Source organism: Rhinopithecus bieti, unplaced genomic scaffold (genome assembly GCF_001698545.2).
Source record: "Rhinopithecus bieti isolate Rb0 unplaced genomic scaffold, ASM169854v2 scaffold_11744, whole genome shotgun sequence".
Classification (NCBI taxonomy): Eukaryota; Metazoa; Chordata; class Mammalia; order Primates; family Cercopithecidae; genus Rhinopithecus; species Rhinopithecus bieti.
In genome coordinates this window covers 909,135-927,660 of record NW_016807094.1, presented here as the reverse complement: position 1 = coordinate 927,660, position 18,526 = coordinate 909,135, and the positions used below count along the sequence as shown (strand labels likewise).

General features: G+C 39.3%; 1 protein-coding gene across 1 annotated transcript in view; it reads right to left on the bottom strand.

Moving 5' to 3' along the window:
- LOC108534736 (keratin-associated protein 16-1-like) overlaps positions 1 to 16,211 on the bottom strand; it is a 28,058-nt gene extending 11,847 nt beyond the window's left edge. The window contains 5 exon segments of the mRNA XM_017880235.1: positions 1 to 280; positions 9,976 to 9,993; positions 10,427 to 10,805; positions 13,841 to 14,066; positions 15,631 to 16,211. Of these exon segments, the coding sequence (XP_017735724.1) occupies positions 1 to 280; positions 9,976 to 9,993; positions 10,427 to 10,805; positions 13,841 to 14,066; positions 15,631 to 16,211 (1,484 nt within the window).
- Positions 16,212 to 18,526: the final 2,315 nt, after the last annotated feature.

The window sequence follows — 18,526 nt, the reverse complement described above, 5'->3', positions numbered from 1 at the left end:
GGTCTGCAGCAGCTGGACACACAGCAGCTGGGGCGGCAGCAAGTGGTCTGACAGCAGCTGGGGCGGCAGCAGGTGGGCTGGCAGCACACAGATTGGCAGCACTGGGGCCTGCAGCAGCTGGACACACAGCAGCTGGGGCGGCAGCAGGTGGTCCTGCAGCAGGTGGTCTGGCAGCAGCTGGGACGGCAGCAGTTCTCCAGGCCACAGCTCTGCTCGGAGCAGACAGAGCCACAACAGGAGCTGACCATGGTATCAGTGGGTGGAGGTTCTGGGTGAGTTTCTAGAAGAATGAGGTTCTCAAGTTTGGAAGTATCCTTGGGTCACAGCCTCTTATATACTGCCCAGCTGTCCTGTTGTTACCACGTTTTCCTTGTTTTTGTTTACTTAATAACTAATTGATTATCAAATTACACAATGATGTTTGCCCATTTAATGGTTTAAACTTGTTAAAAACAAAATTTTCTTGTCCGGATGTAATAAGATCTATCATGTCTGCCTTCTCTCATGATTCACACCTTGGTGGCATCTTCTAGACCACATTCTCTTCCTCTTCCTCCACAGAGGGCTGTTCATGTGATTCCCTGCATCTGGAATTGCATTTCTCACTCTCACTTCCGGTACCCTCTACTAAAATGGGATTTGGTCAGTCAGTCACACTTCCAGTTAGGCATTCCCTCTAGTGACCAATAGCGAGGAAAGCCCATCTGCTCAGTGTGGCATTCCTAGTCTGTGGGTCATTATTAAGCCATGAGCAAAGGGACAGCGATGCCTGCATGTGGTCTTGGTGACCTCTACACTGCTGAAATGAGTTTCCCTGGATGTTTTAAATTTGGGGTCATGTTCTATATCCTTAAATTTTTATACCTGGTGTTACTAATAGGTCACAGTTTCTTAAGTTGATACTTTGCTCTCCTATATTTTGTGTCATGTCTCTCCAGCAGATCTATTAGATTCTGGAAGACATAGTCCCATTTTTGTTCCATAACTCATTGTTTTTTTAAAATACCTCTAACTGTCTGTTAACATAATGCAGGTGTGTGTTTTCACTTTTTAAAAAAGACGTTTGAGATAATTGTAGATTTACAAACAGCTGTAACAAACAGTCCCAGGAGAGGCTGTCTGTACTTCACCCAGGCTCCTTAACACTGTGTAACATCTGTATAATGCTTTTAAGAATCTATCTAACCCCACTACTGTGTCTTGCATGATGTGCTGAATATAGAAAGAGCTCAAGCTCAGTGAAATTAAAAACAGTTATTTTTCAGATTGACATATAATATTGTATTTATCATGTACAGCATAATATTTTGAAATACGTATACATTGTGGAAGGGTTAAATCTAGCTCATAAATGCATTACCTCTCATTCTTATCATTTTTTTGTGGTGAGAACAATTAATATCCAGGTGAGAACACTTAATATCCATTGTCAGAATTTTTCAAGAATACAATATGTGCAATATATCATCATTAACTATAGTCACTATGCGACACAGTAGACCTCTTGAACTCATTCCGCCTGTCCAGCTATAATTATATATCTTTTGACCAGTATCTCCTCAAGCCCATGACTCCCTAGCCACCCCTAGCCTCTGGTTATCTTCATTTGCTGCTCTACTTCTATGATATCAACTTTTTTGAGTGAGATCATGTGAGTGAGATCATGTGCTATCTGTCTTTCTGTGACTGGTTTACCTCACTTAGCATAGTTTCCTTGAGATTTATCTATGTTGCCACAAATGACAGAACTTCCTTCTTTTTATGGCCAAATAGTACTGCACTGAGTATATACTACATTTTCTTTATCCGCTTATTTGTTGGTGGACACTTGCATTGTGTGCATATCTTCACAATTGTGAATAGTGCTGCAATAAATGTGGACATGCAGTTATTTCTTCAACATACTGATTTCATTTCCTTTAGATACATACTGTACCCAGAGGTGGATTGCTGGATCATATGGTAATTCCATTTTTAATTTTTTTGAGGGACGCTTATATTGTTTTCCATAATGGCTGAACTAATTTACATTCCCACCAACAGTGTACAAGGGATTTTTTTTCATATCCTTGCCAATACTTGTTATCTTTTGTCTTTTTTATGATAGCCATTCTAACAGGAGTAAGGTGATATCTCAATGTGGTTTTGATTTGTATTTCCCTAATGATTAGTAATGTTGATTACTTTTTCACAAAACTGTTAGCCATTTGTATGTCTTCTTTTGAGAGATGTCTAGTCAGGTCTTTTGCCCATTTTTAATCAGGTTTTTGTTTTCTTGTTTGTGAGCTGTTTGAGCTCCTTGTACATTTGGATATTAACCCCTTATGAGATGTATACCTTATAGATATTTTCTCCCATTCTGTAGGTTATCTCTTAACTCTTTTTGTTGTATCCTTTGTTGTGCAGAACCTTTTTAGTTTGACGTAATCTCGCTCATCTAATTTTCTTTCATCACCTGTGCTTTTGAGGTCATATTCAAAAGTCATTACCAAGACCAGTGTCATGAATCTTTCCCCTGTGGTTTCTTCCAAAAATTTCGTAGCTTCTGATCTTACATTCAAGCCATTAACTCGTTTGAACTGATTTTTGTATACCGTAAGAAATAAGGGACTAATTTCATTCTGCTGCATGTGGATACCCAGTTTTCCTAACACAATTTATTGAAGAAACTGTCCTTCCCCCATTCTTGCCGTCTTTGTTGAAAATCAATTGGCTGTAAATGAGTGACTTTATTTCTGGTCTCTCTATTCCATTCCATTTGTCTACGTGTCTGTGTTTATGTCAGAATCATGGTATTTTGGTTACTGCAGTGTTGTGGTTTCTTTTGAAGTCAGGGAGTGTGATGCTTCTAGCTATGTTCTTAGTGTTCAAGATCCCTTTGGTTATTTGTGGTTCTATACAAATTTTAGAACTTTTGTTCTATTTCTGTGAATAATGTCATTGGTGTATTTATAGAGATTGCATGAGATCTGTAGATTGCTTTAAGAATATTTGGACAATATTGATTCTTTCAGTTCATAAACACAGGATATCATTCTATTTATTTGTATTTTCATCAATTTCTTTCATTCGTGTTTACAGTTTTCAGTGTAGATATCCTCACTCCCTGGGTTAAACTTGTTCCTGAGTCTTTTATTTTATTTTATTATAACTATTGTAAATGAAATAGTTTTCTTGATTTCTTTTCAACTAGTTTGCTTTTAATGTATAGGAAACCTACTGGGTTTTGTATGTTGATTTTATACTCTGCAACCTTACTGAATTTGTTTATTAGTTCTCACAGTTTCTCAGTGGAGTCTTTAGGGTTTTCTACATATAAAATCATGCCATCTGCAAACAGAAACAATTTAACTTCTTCCTTTCCAATTCAGATATTTTTAAAATATTTTATTGGTGTCAATGTATAATTTTATTACATGGATATGTTGTATAATGGTCGAGTCAGGACGTTTAGAGTATCCATCACTGAAATAACGTACATCCTACCCATCAAGTAATTTCTCATCATCCAACCCCTCCTACACCCCTGCCCTTCAGACTCTCCGTTGTCTGTCATTCCACACTCTACGTCCATGCGTACGCATCATTTGGCCCCACTGTAACTGAGAACACGCAGTATTTGTCTTTCTATGTCTGAGTTGTTTCACTTAAGATAATGGCCTCCAGTTCCATCCATGTTTCTGCAAATGACATGGTTTCATTATGTTTTATGGCTGAAGAGTATTCCATTGTTTGTATATAGCACATTTTCTTTATCCAGTCATCCATTGATGGATATTTAGGTTGATTCCATACCTTTGCTGCTATAAATAGTGCTGCGATAAACATATGTGTCCAGGTATACTCTTGGTATAATGATTTCTTTTTCTTCAGGTAAACACTCAGTCATGGGGTTGCTGGATCAAATGGTAGTTCCAGTTTTAGTTCTTTGAGAAATCTCCGTACTGTTTTCCATAGAGGTTATACTAATTTACCTTCTCAACAACTGTTTATGGGTTCCCTTTCAGCTGCATCTTCATCAACATTTGTTATTTCTGTCTTTTTAATAACAGCTATTCTGACTGATATAAGATGATCTCTTATTGTGGTTTTAATTTGCATTTGTTTAATGATTACTGATGATGAGCATTATTTCATATGCTTATTGGCCATTTGTATGTCTTCTTTTGAAAAATGTCTATTCATGTCCTTTTCCCCTTTTTAATGGGACTATTTGTGATATTTTTTGTTGTTAGAGTTCCTTGTAAATTCTGGATATGAATCCCCTGTTGGATGGATGGATAGTTTGCAGATATTTTCTCCCATTCTGCAGGTTGCCTGTTCACTCTGTTGATTATGTCTTTTGCTGTGCACAACAGACCAGGAGCACCATCATCTTGGACAAACGCTGCCACTTTAAGTTCCAGCTCCCTTTCCAGCCTCGTGCATTTCAAGGAAATCACTTCTCTTTTAACTACGAGCAGCCAGAAAGAGCAGACCGTAAAACACAGATAAGACAGCTCAGGCACAGAGGGAAGCAGGGGGAAAGTCTCTTGGGTAACTGCCAAACTTCACCCTCTATAATGGGCCCCAGTAAACAGTGGGCCTTAATAAGTGCAGTCCTTTCCCTTCACATGTATTAAAATAGGGAAGTTAAAAGCAGACTCAGGGACTATGCCTGCATGGGAATAGACACACAACTTTCCCTCCCAGATAAGCACAGCAAAGAGACACAGAAGCCTTCCAAGCCTCTAATAAACTCTCGCACCCTAAATCCTTAAAAATTCTTAGTCTGTAAAAGAGTGTGCCACCAACCTAACTTGGCCAAACCCCCCTCTCAGGTTTGTTTTCTCTAAAAGAAACCTGTCTTCCGTGTTTCTTTCCTCTTTCTTTCATTCTTACAGTGCAGAAGCTTTTTAGTTTAGATAAATCTTTTTTGCCTGTTTTCTGTTTTGTTGCCTGTGCCTTAGAGGGCATAGTCATGATGTTTTTGGCTAGATCAATGTCCAGAAGAGTTTTCCCTAGGCTTTCTTTTTTTTTTTTTTTTTTTTTTTTTTGGACAGTATCTCGCTCTGTCGCCCAGGCTGGAGTGTAACAGCTTGATCTCGGCTCACTGCAACCTCCACCTCCCAGATTCAAGTGATTCTCCTGCCTCAGCCTCCGGAATAGCTGGGATTACAGGCACCAACCACCATGCCTGGCTAATTTTTGTATTTTTAGTGGAGACGGGGTTTCACCATGTTGGTCAGGCTAGTCTTGAACTCCTGACCTCAAGCAATCTACCTGCCTCAGCCTCCCAAAGTACTGGGATTAAAGGCATAAACCATCGTGCCCAGCCTCTTCTAGTATTTTTTATAGCTTCATGTCTTACGTTTTAGCCTTTAGTGCATCTTGAGTTGATTTTTGTACATAGTGAGAGAAAGGGATCCAGTTTCATTCTTCCGCAAAGGCAATCCAATATACCCAGCATCATTTATTCATTGAACAGGATAGCCTTTTCCGTGTATGTTCTTATCAACTTCGTCAAAAATCAGTTTGCTGTAAGCTTGCAGCTGTATTTCTGTGTTCTCTCTTCTGTTCCACTGATCTATGTGTCTATTTTTAACCCCAAACCATGCTGTTTTTGTTACTATAGCCTTTTAATATAATTTGAGAACAGGTAATGTAATGCCTCCAGCTTTCCCCCCACCCCAACCCTTCAGATTGCTTTAGCTACTTGGACTCTGTTTTTCACTTCCCTATCAGTTTTAGGATTTTTTCCCCCTAATTCCTTTAAAATGACATTAGTATTTCAGTAGGAATTGCATTGAATCTGTAGACTGCTTTGGGTAGTATGGTCATTTTAACAGCATTAATTCTTCTGATCCATGAGAATGAGATGTTTCCAATTTGTTTGTGTTGTCTGTAATTTCTTTTGTTAGTGTTTTGTAGTTTTCCTTTCAGGTGTCTTTCACCTCATTCGATAAATATATTCGTCTGTATTTTTATAGCTATTATAAATGAGATTGCCTTCTTGATTTGGTATTCAACTGAATCATTATCAGTGTATACAAATGCTACTGATTTTTGCTTGTTGATTTCATATTCTGAAACTTTACTGAATTCGCTTATCAAATCCAAAAGTTTTTTGGTGGAGCCTTTAGGGTTTTCTAGATATAAGATCATGTCATCTTTTGCTGTGTGAAGCTTTTTAGTTTAAGTAAGTCCCGTCTGCCAATTTTTGCTTTTGTTGCCTGTGCTTTTGAGATCTTAATCATAAATTCTTTGGCTGGATCAAGGTTCAGAAGAGTTTTCCCTAAGTTTTCTTCTGGTATTTTTATAGTTTCACGTTTTACATGTAAGTCTTTGATCTATCTTGAGTTGATTTTTGTACACAGTGAGAGAAAGGAGTCCAATTTCATTCAGCAAAATTTGACTTTCTTTTTTCAAATTTGAATGCTGTTTATCTCTTTCTCTTGCTTGATTGCTCTGGCTAGGGCTTCTAGTACTGTGTTGAATAGGAGTGGTGAAAGTGGGCATCCTAATCTTGTTCCAGTTCTTAGGGAGAATGCTTTCAATTTTTCCCTATTCGGCGTGATGTCAGCTATGGGTTTGTCATATGTGACCTTTATTATGTTGAGGTACATTCCCTCTATACGTAATTTGTTGTGAGTTTTTTCATTAAAAGATTTTGAATTTTATAAAATGCTTTTTTTTTGCATCTACTTAAATGATCAAATGCTTTTTGTCCTTCATTCTATTAATGTGGCATATCATGTTTATTGATTTATGTGTGTTGACCTAACCTTGCATCACCTGAGTGAATCCCACTTGATCACAGTGAATGATCTTTTTAATATGTTGTTGAATAAGGTTTCCTGGTATCCTGTTGAGTATTTTGTATTTTTGCATTTATGTTTATAAAGTACATTGGCCTATAATTTTCTTTCCTTGTAGTGTCCTTATCTGGCTTTGGTAAAGAGTAATGCTGGCATTATAAACAGATGTTGGAAGTATTCCCTCCTCTTCACTTTTTGTGGAAGAGTTTGATAAGGATTGACATTAATCCTTCTTCAGATGCTTGTAGAATTCACATGTGAGGCTATCTGGTATTGGACTATTCTTTGCTGGGAGGTTTGTTATTGCTACTTTAATCTTCTTATTCATTATTGGACTACTCAGATTTTCTATTCCTCATGATTCAGTCTTGGTAGGTATTATGTTTCTAGGAATTCATCCATTCCTTCTAAGTTATCCATACATCTACAGACAAACATACACAGACATACACATACACATACACATAAGTGCATGTAAAACTGATAAAACTAGAACAAGTTCTGTGGATTTTACCAACATCAGTTTCTGGAGTTTGCCATGTACTCTAGTGATGGAATATGTGACGACTGAGGAAAACTGGGTGAAGGGTGCATAGGACTTTGCTGTATATATTTTTTAATTTCTGTGAATTTATAGTTTTTTCTAAATAAAAAGTTTAAAAAAAGATATAGGAGGACTATTGGAAAAAAAAGAGGAGCATGCTTTTACTTGCCAATCTCATTGAATATTTATGACATCCTTACTACTTTTTGTGGCTATTGTGATCCTTTCTTTAAAGAAAAAAAACCCTAGGCTGAGATAGTTAACATGTACAAGAACATAACTGGTATGTAGTACAGTCAGAATTCAGTCCCAATTCTGTCTAATTCCCAAGTGCACAGGCTGTACTCTATATAGAACTTCCCTATCAGTTTAAATCCCTTCCTTTAAATAAGTTTAAATCAATTCATGAGATGCAGTTTACTGAGGACTTTCTATTTCAGTGGCTGTTGCAATTCACAGCTCTTATGTTAGATGTATCAGGTTCAAATATGCCTCCTTCTACATTTTCCTATTTCTGCTGTGAGACAGAATCCTAGTTTTGATAAAAAATCTTGTTGGAGAATATCAATTTAATTTTTCAATTGTATGATCCCCTGATAACATGTGCCCTCCTGTTGTGCAGAAAAAGAGGCAGAAATATGCATAGACCAATTTATTAATAATAAACAGTGAAAGAGAACCAACCACACACACAGATTGCCTCAAGTCTACCTAAATGGTACTTCTTTTATTACACAGAAAAGCTGTAATTTTTTTCTTTTATGCACTTTTTTCTCTTTAAACTAATTGCTTTGTTGTGGCTTTAGAAGTTCATTTTTTTTTTTATGTTTACCTGATTGATACCTCATCTGGAGGATTGGACCATCTTCGAATCTTCTTCCTCTCCCACGGGTTGACCCAGAGCTAGTGGTAACTGATGTCTGAGTGCAAAATTCCAACTGCCTTGCCTCTCAGAAAGATGGGGCTGTGATACTATTCACACTCTAGAGCTTCCTATGGGGTCAGAAGAGAAAATCATTCAACAAAAACCATGTTCTGCCTTAGGTTCCTTAACTCCTCTATTCTGCCTCCCAGTTTCTTACTGATTTCTCCTGAGAGCATTTTCTTATAAACCACTCATCCAAGAATCCTTGTTTCCGGTTCTATTTTGAGTGAATCCAACTTAACGCACCTCTTAAACACAGTTTCTTTTAGAATAGAAGTTACTAACATGGCAATTCTGCCTTATCCTTCAGATATAATAATGTGGAAGAAAAAGAGACTGGAGACCGGGTGTGATGGCTCATGCCTGTAATCCCAGCACTTTTCGAGGCTGAAGCAGATGGATCACTTGAGGTCAGGAGTTTGAGACCAGCCTGGCCAACATGGTGAAGCCCCATCTCTACTAAAAATACAAAAATTAGCTGGCGGTGGTGGCACATACCTGTAATTCCAGCTACTTGGGGGACTGAGGTGGGAAGATCGCTTGAACCTGGGAGGTGGAGGTTGCAATGAGCTGAGATGGCACCACTGCCCTCCAGCCTGGATGACAGAGCAAGATTCCATCTCAAAATAAATAAATAAAGCAGAGAGAGAGAGAGAGATTAAAGACAAGTAGTCCAGAGATAACTGTGCCAAAACTGAAAAGAAGAAGAAGAAGAAGAAGAAGGAGAAGAAGAAGAAGAAGGAGAAGGAGGAGGAGGAGGAGGAAGAGGAGGAGGAGGAAAATATTTAGAATATTTACCTATTTAGTAGACAGTATACTCAAGAGTTGACCGTGACACCAGGGTAACCACTGATATTGTATAAAAATGATTTAATTATGTTATGTGAAATAGGCCAAGCACAGAAAGACAAATTGCTAATGGAATGGAACTCATGAAGATAAATAATAGTTTGCTGGTTATCAGAATCACAGGAGGGTGCCTGTGAGAAATGAAGAGGTTGATTAATGGGTACAAATATAAGTTAGAGAGAAAAATATGACCTAGTATTCAATATAACTGTAGGATGACTATAGTTAACAATAATCTATTAAACATTTCAAAGTAGCTACAAAAGAATAATTCAGATGTTCCTACCATAAAGAAAAGATATATTGTGATGGATAATCCAATTACCCTGATTGGATCTTTACACATTATATGGATATATCAAAATTTCATATGTGCATCTATTATGTATCAATAAAAAAGGAAAAATGTTTTGAAGGGCACTAATACTGAGGTTAGGAACACTGGTGTCTTAGATTGGGTACCCAACGGAGCAGACCCAGGAGTATATTTGGGAGGTGATCCCAAGAAGTGCTGTATGGAACACAAAAGATGCTCCAGGAAAGGGAGGGAAGTGAACACAAGATGAGTTAATGATCAGAATAGCCCTGTAGGCAGCTGGAATTTGGTGTCTCTGAGGACTTCTGACAGGCTGGTACAACATGCTCCGAACTGGAGGAGAAATAACTAAAGCATGTGTTCACCAACCCCTACTCACTTGTTGAGTGCTGTTCCGAGAGGCTTTAACTCTACAGTCCAGAGCTTGCCCCTTGGCTAGAGAAACTCTTCAAGAAGAGAGTTCCAGTTGCTTGCTCTAAGAAACCACCATTGTATATTAGAATAAAGTGTGCTGAGGAAATAGAGGTGGTGCCCCTGAAATTACGTGCTGTGGTCTTCTCCTCTGCAGAGAAGAACAACAGAAAAATGACTGGTAATGACCACACCCAAAAAAGAAAAATAATGAGACACAGTATCTGTATATTTCTATGCCTGAAAATTTATTTAATATTTATTTAAGTAAATATTTGTTTAAAATGGAATAGCTCCATATGAGAAATTATGGCAGAGAGCAAATATTTCAATTAAGATAGTTGACAGATTTTGGAGCAAATTACAATTCATGTTCATTTGGTAGAGAGGTAAAATGTGGGGGGAGCATATATTTGGAGCCCAGATTCAATCTAAGAATTGGTTGAACTGAAGTTTTCCAACTAGCTTCCCGTAACTCAGCTCATAGATGAGCTACATCAAGAATGCTGGTTGATGAGAATCGGGTGAGTCCAGATGAGAGTCTCAGTAGCAAGATGCACTACAAGCAGGTTGGGCAGCAGCACGTGGTCTGGCAGCAGTTGGGACGGCAGCAATTGGACACACAGCAGTTGGGTTGAAAACATTGAGTTCTACAGCAGGTGGTCTGGCATCAGCTGGTGTGTCAGCAACTGGAGATGCAGCAGGAGGGCCTGAAGCAGCTGAAGCCACAGGAGGAGGAGCTACTGCTGCTGGAGATACTGCAGGAAGGATGGCAGCAGCTGGAAATGCAACAGCTAGGGTGGCAGCAGGTGCTCCTGCAGCAGGTTGTTTGCCAGAAGATGGGCTAGCAGCACAGAGACTGGCCACATGGGGACCTGCAGCAGCTGGACACACAGCAGCTGGGGCGGCAGCAGGTGGTCCTGCAGCAGGTGGTCTGGCAGCAGCTGGGACGGCAGCAGTTCTCTAGGCCACAGCCCTGGTCAGAGCACACAGAGCCACAACAGGAGTTGACCATGGTGTCAGAGGGTGGAGGTTCTGGGTGGGTTTCCAGAAAGGAGGGTTTGGAAGGTTTGGAAGTCTCCTTGCCCCAGGTCCTCTTTTATACCCTGCTAAGGCCTGATGTCATCAAATGCAGCACTCTTTCCTTGTTGTTGTTTGTCCTGATAAGTAGGCAATTATCAAATTAGGCAAGTTTGTTTTTCTGCTTAAATTTATCAACATGGAGGAAAGCATTATTTCCTTCCCCTGGTGTGTTAGGATTCCTCAGGTCAGCTCTTCTTGAACAACCTCTTGTGTGCCTCTTGCTGTAGCTTCCTCCTTGAGCTGACATGTGACATCTGCCTGTAGGTACCATGTGCTGAGCCTCATTTTCCTGAATACATTATGTCTGACCTTGGGTGATTTTAATTCTTCTAGGCCCATAATTTTCTTTTGGTGATTCAGGAGGAGAGAGCTGTGCTTTAATCTCATGGCATGTTTGTTATGGATCAAGTGGGCAATGAAGGTTTGAATGTGAATCAGGTGACCAGTGGCATGAAAACACAAATACTATTAGGATGCCTTCCTTGCCACCTTCCCTACAATGAATCATGACCCATTTTCTAGACGTTCTGATGGGGAAAGCAGAATTGTTTTAAGGTGGACATCTAAGTCATGAATTTTTGATGCTTCTTTTTCTTGAGAAACAACACTCCAAAACTCAGTTTCAGGGCCTTTAGTGGAAATTGGCTACAGAGATCAGTTATACTAAAAGGTTTAGGTCCCTCCACTCTCTGCTCTGAGGGGCTGATTTTCCTTCTGACTTTTCCTTCCTGTCTCTCTGGCTTTAACAGTCACATTGAGTCATCTCCTTTATTTCTAAGGTTGACTTGCCAACCTAAGGTAAAGGACCTAGTATCCCTGCTATATCTATATACACACATATATTTATATATTATATATAAATAAATACACATACCTACACACACATACACACATATATATAAACATATATATGTATATATATATACATGTACACATTATGTCTGACCTTGGGTGATTTTAATTATTCTAGGCCCATAATTTTCTTTCGATGTGTGTGTGTGTGTATATATATATATACACAGTATATATATACATCAGTGTATATATATATATGTGTGTATTTACATATACACACACACACATACATCAGTATATATATATACACACACACACAGGCTTGGGAGAATATATATATTCCCCCAAAGGACCTTAGGAATATATATGCATGTGTATATATAGTGCTTTATATATAGGTAATATAGGAATATATATATTTATATATTTATGAATATATAATGCATATTCCTCATATGTTTATATTTAGTAATATATAAATATATATAATATATACAATAACATATTTAGGAATATATATTTTATATATATATTTATTTACCTTTATCTCCTAAGGCCCTTTACCTTAGGAATATTATACACACACACACACACACACACACACACACACACACACACACACTCCCCCAAACCTGGGTGTTAAGGAAACCCAAGGAAAAAGGCAGAAACTCCCTGTCTTTGTGCCACATTCTTCTGATTACATGTCACCCTCCACTTGAGCATGCTCTTGGTTAGCAATTTCTGTCTGGACTGTTCTCTCCGAGGACACTATGGACACCTCAACTCTGCTGAGGGTCTTTCCACAAAACATGCTCATCAAAATATTTGGGGGCCATGAAGGTAAGAAAAAGTGAATATACCAAATGGCAGAACCATGGTTCCAAAACAACAGAAATACTCTCACAAGGAATCAAACCTAACAAGATGAAGTATCAGAACCAATTGTAGATCAAAAGAGTGATTATTAATGCCACATGGCAAACGAGATTCGGGAGGAGTGAATATATCTAAATTTATTGGGAGTATTTATTTAACTACTCACACACCCTAATGTTTTGTCCACTCTTAGCACCCTTTCACTAGATAAAATATTACAGGTTGAGGACATCTTATGTGAAAATCGGAAATCTGAAATGCTCCAAAACCCAAAACTTTTTGAGTACCCGTATGATGCTCAAAGAAAATGCCCAATAGAACATTTAGGATTTCAGGGTTTTGCATTAAGGATGCTCAACAAGTATAATGCAAATATTCCATCTCTGACAACTTGAAATTTGAAACACTTCTGGTGCCAAGCATTTCAGATATGGGGTACACAACCTCAATCACCTATTACTCCAGGCATGCGGTAGAAAGACAGGTTGAGAACTTCTTGTCTAGAAACAACCACTGTATGTGTATAAGAAGACCTTAAAGCAGTTTATGATGAGGACCACTTAAGTGTTTCACACTCCAGTAACCTCAGTATTAGTTCACACTTACGGCCAACCATTTACTACCACTAACGCTGTGTTAACTCCTGCATGCAAACTTGAAACATTCATGAAAGTGGGACATTTACTAATGTAGATGTGGCATTTCTAATCCTCCCAGAGAGTTCAGAACACATCTGGAAAATGCATTTCAATCCAGGCTAGAAGGATAAAGATAAATTGGGGTTTATGAAAAGCAAAGTTGCTCTGAGGGTGACGTTATGATCAGTGAGGAACAAATGAAAATGTTTTGGAAATTTAACCTAAAAAGGAGAAAACTGGAGCAAAGCAAAGGCAGTGCACACTGAAGGGCCTCTGTATGAGAATGCACTTCCTCAAATGGCTGCCATGGGCTGATACAGGATAGGGAAGATAGGATGTTCCTAGGGAGAAACAAAATCTGACTCACCATGAGGAAGGTGCTTTATGAAACAGGCTGCCTCTAGAGATAATCAGGGGAGGGGTTCCAGTGTGAGCTGGTGTTGCTGACTGAGCCACATGCAAGAGCCAGATGGAGGGAATTGGATGAAATTACTTTGAGCTTCCCTCCCTGCATTCAGGTGCATGTAAGTCTAATAAATGGAATATGATGTTGTTATATTGTTAACCAGTTTCTACTGCTGCCCTGTTCCTGATGTCCAGGCGTACACAACCAGGATAACAATCTGGCTCCTGAGTGGGCCCCTGCTTCAGCACCGACTGGTGTTCTGAGCCTGCACTGGCTCTGATGTACCCAGACACAGCATCGTATTGAGGTCCTGAGCCTTTTTCCTCAGTCAGAGTGAACAGAAGCAGGTTCCAAGCTGTTACGGGGTTAAAACCCTGGTAAGCCCCTTTATGATATATGAGAACAACTCTAAGATTTCCTTGAGACCTTGAATTACGGGAAAAGAATCATACCCTTGAGGAACCCTGATGACAGGAGCCTACTGATGACTCCGTGGAGATCACTTTTATTTACATTAACTGAGTTTTTTTCTTTGTAAGGTGAGTGTGTGTGTTTTACTTAATTTAAGTTTGCATTATGTTTAGAAATCTCTCATGATTTCTTCTAGTACTTTAGCACTTTCGTTTTCCCCAGCTTTATTGAGGTACAGTTGGCAAATAAAATTTTACATATATCAAGTGTACAACATGATGCCTTGATATGCATATATTGTGAGCTGATTATCACAACCAAGTTAGTTAATAACCTATCACCTAACATAGTTACTATTTTCTGTGTGTGTAATGAGAACAATTAAGATCTACTTTTACAGAAAATTTCAAGTACTCAATACAGTATTATTAACTACAATCACCATGCTAGTTACTAGATCCCTAGAACTTAGAACCAATGTCAGATTTTGGGATTTGACACGTACTATGGTCCTATGAGAAGTGACCACTGAGGGAAACTGAGTGAAGGGTACAGGGAACTTTGTCTTATTCAACTTCATGTTAACCTATAGTTATTTCAAAATCTATAGTTATTTACAAAAGTAAAAAAAAAATACAACAGAGGCTAATTGGTAGTAAAAGAGAGCCTGCTTTTATTTATCAATCAGGCATCTTTATCTCATTGATATTTTATGATTATCTTCATGTGTTTTTGAGTTATTATGGTCCTTTCTTAAGAGAAAAGTAATCCTAGGTTGACAGAGCTTAAATACCATGTCTGAGATCATATTTGATATGCAGTACAGTCAGAATTCAGCCTCAACTCTGCATAATTCTCAGTCCGCAGAATATACTCTACACTGAGCTGCTTCTGTTTAAATTAGTTTAAATCACATCATGGGAGGTAGTTTATTAAAAACAACTTTTTGTGCTGGCAGTTACATTCCACAGCTTTCATACTATATGTGTTAGGTTCAAAAATGTCTCTTAAATTCTTCTCCTGTTTCTACTGTGAGACTGAATTCTGGCTTGGATAAAATCTCATTGGAGAATGCCAATTGAATGGTTTAATTATGAGGGTATTTGACAACATGTACTCCTGTGTTGTGCAGAAAAAGAGACAGAAATATATACCATTGTATTAATAACAAATGAAAAGAGATAAACATTTTTGGTGCTTTTGAACACTATGAAGTTTTATTGAGGAACATCAAACAATTCCACATAAAAATTGATTCAACAGAATAACATTAGAAAGAAACATCTAGAAGGGTAACATTTGAAGTTTTACATATATTGAATTAGAATAAAGAATTCTAAAACATGTGATGTGGAATTTGCCTGTAAATTCAGATTCAATAGTAATAAAAAGCTTCTATAAAAGAGAATAAATACTAATAAAGAGACTGAGCTTTTTCAAATCAGTCCGTGCCTCTGTTTTCATGACATCAGGAAGTCCCCAAGTTCTCTGAAAAGACACTTTCTGCCTGAACTGAAGGATGGGGGAAAGAAGGTGCACAAATCCAGAGCAGGTCACTCAGCAGCAAGAACTGCCACACCAGATGGGGCGGAAGCAGGTTGTTCTACAGCAGGTGGTCTGGCAGCAGGAAGGGCGGCAGCAGCCGGACTCCCAGCAGTTGGGTCTACAGCAGCTGGAAATACAGCAGGAGGGCTGGCAGCAGGTGGGCAGGCAGCACACAGACTGATAGCACTGGGGCCTGTAGCAGCTGGAGATACAGCAGCTGGGGCGGCAGCAGGTGGTCCTGCAACAGGAAGTCTGGCAGCAACTGGGTCTGCAGCAGCTGGAGATACAGCAGGAAGGCCTGCAGCAACTGGAAATGCAGCAGCTGGGGTGGCAGCAGGTGGGCTGGCAGCACTGGGGCTTGCAGCAGCTGGAGATACAGCAGCTGGGGCGGCAGCAGGTGGTCCTGCAGCAGGTGTTCTGGCAGCAGCTGGGTCTGCAGCAGCTGGAGATATAGCAGGAAGGCTTGCAGCAACTGGAAATGCAGCAGCTGGGACGGCAGCAGGTGGTCCTGCAGCAGGTGGTCTGGCAGCAGCTGGGGCGGCAGCAGCTCTCCTGGCAGAGATCTTGACCACAGCTCTGGTCAGAGCAGACAGAGCCACAGCAGGAGTTGTTCATGGTGTCGGAGGGTGGAGTTTCCGGGTAGGTTTCCAGGAGAATGAGGTTCTGGAGTTTAGAAGTCTCCTTGAGCCACAGGCTCTTATATACTGCCCCAGTTTCCTGTTGTCACTATGTTTTTCTTATTTCTGTTTATTTAGTTGTTAAATAATTATCAGATTACACAATAATGTTTGTCCATTTAATGGTTTAAAATCACTGGGAAGAAAATACTCTTGTCCAGATGTAATAAGATCTATACCATCTACCTTTCCTCGATTCTTACCTCAATGGCATCTTCTAGACCAAAATTATCTTCCTCTTCCTCCACACAGGGCTATCAAGTGATGCTTTGCATTTGAAATTACATTTCTCACTCTCTTTTCCTGTACCCCCACCAGAATGAGATTTAGTCAGTTACACTACCAACTACACGTTTCTTCCAACGACCAAGGGAGAAGAAAGCCCTTCTGCTAAGTGTGGCATCTGGCCTGGGATGAGAAGAAAACGTCCTATTTTGTGTGTCATTTTTGAGCAATAAGGAAAGAGATAGCTCTTCCTTTATGTGACCTTGATCACCTCTACACCACTGGAATGGGTTTCCCCGGATATTTCAAACTTTGGGTCCTGTCCTAAATCCTTAAATTCTGGGAGGCTACTTATCTGGATAGCTGGTGTTACTAAAAGGTCCTAGTTTCTTAAGTTCCCACTTTGCTGTCTTACAGGTTTGTGTCATGTCTCTCCGGCTGGTCTCTTGGATTCTAGAAGACATAGCCTCATTTTTATTCCTCATCTCATTTTAATTTTGAATATTTTCAGTACAGCAAAATGTTGAATGTTCAGAATTTGCATCTCATCAGAACTGAGTTCCAGTGCTGGGAAATTACCGGATTCATTTTTTCAATCAGTCTGAAATGTCAGAAGACTTCAGCAAATTCCAGCTTACTGAATTAAGATTTTGCCTTATCCCCTAGTTAGTAGTGGGCACACTCAGGCATGCCTTAGAATCATCTGGATGGCTTGTCAAAACACGAATTGCGAGGCCTACTCTCAGAGTTTCTGATTGCTGGGGAGAGTCTTAGTTGTAACAAGTGCCCAGATGATGTAAATGCTGAAGGTTCGATGGCCACACACAGACACCTCCTGCTTTATTCTGTTCATTCAAGCTTTACAGAAGCACCTGGCCCAAGGTCCTGCCTTGTTTATAAAACAGAGGTGTTAAATGGATCATCTGAGAGACACAAGTTGCCAGCCATTGGGATTACAAATATGATGTAGATTCTCCTTCAGGGGAGCTCACAGTTTGCTAGAAGGAACACACACACACACACACACACACACACAGTATTATACTGTGATAAAGTAACCTCAAAGGAGCTCATGATAGTTTAATTAAAAGAATCATACTTAGAACAAATTAGCAAACATGACAATTTGCTAGATTCATTAATAAATATTTTAATTTAGTTTGTATTTATTTTTATGATATCATAAAATTTACATACACTGAAATGAACAAAGTCCAAATGTACTGTTTGATGAGTTTTGATAAACGGGTACATCCATGTAACCCCCACACCCATCAAGATAGAGAATGATATCGTTTGGCTGTGTCCCTACCCAAATCTCATCTTGAATTGTAGCTCCCGTACTCCCCACGTGTGGTGCTGTGGTATCACGGGAGGGAACCGGTGGGAGGTAATTGAATCAAGGAGGCTGATTTTTCCCATGCTGTTCTCATAATAGTGAATAAGCCTCGTGAGATCTGATGGTTTTATAAAGACCAGTTCCTCTGCACATGCTCTTTTGCCTCTGCCATGTAAGAGGTGTCTTTGCTCCTCCTTCACCTTCTGCCATGATTGTGAGGCCTCCCCTGCCATGTGGAACTGTGAGTCTTTTTTAGAGACTCACAGTTAAACCTCTTTTTCTTTATAAATTACCCAGTCTCTGGTATTTCTTCATGTAGTATGAAAATGGATGAGTACTGAGAACATTTTCGTTATACTAGAAAGTTCCCAAATGTCACTTCAGTAAACTCATCACTTCATAGAGGCAGCCATATGGGGAAATTATTAGCCATGTTCTAATAATTTTTCCACCATATGTTAGTTTTGATTTGAAAATTCAAACAAATAATATTCAGCATAATTGTTTTTTTCTGTCTGTCATCTTTGCCTTGGTATGTGGCTGTGAGAGTCGCAATGTTGATGCATGCATCACTAGTTCATTCAGAGCTATACTAATGATGGCCAGGACTTCATTTTAACTGTACCAGCCAATGTCATGGTAGGGTGACCAACTGTTTCTCATTGCCCAGTCTGAGGGCGTTCCCTGAT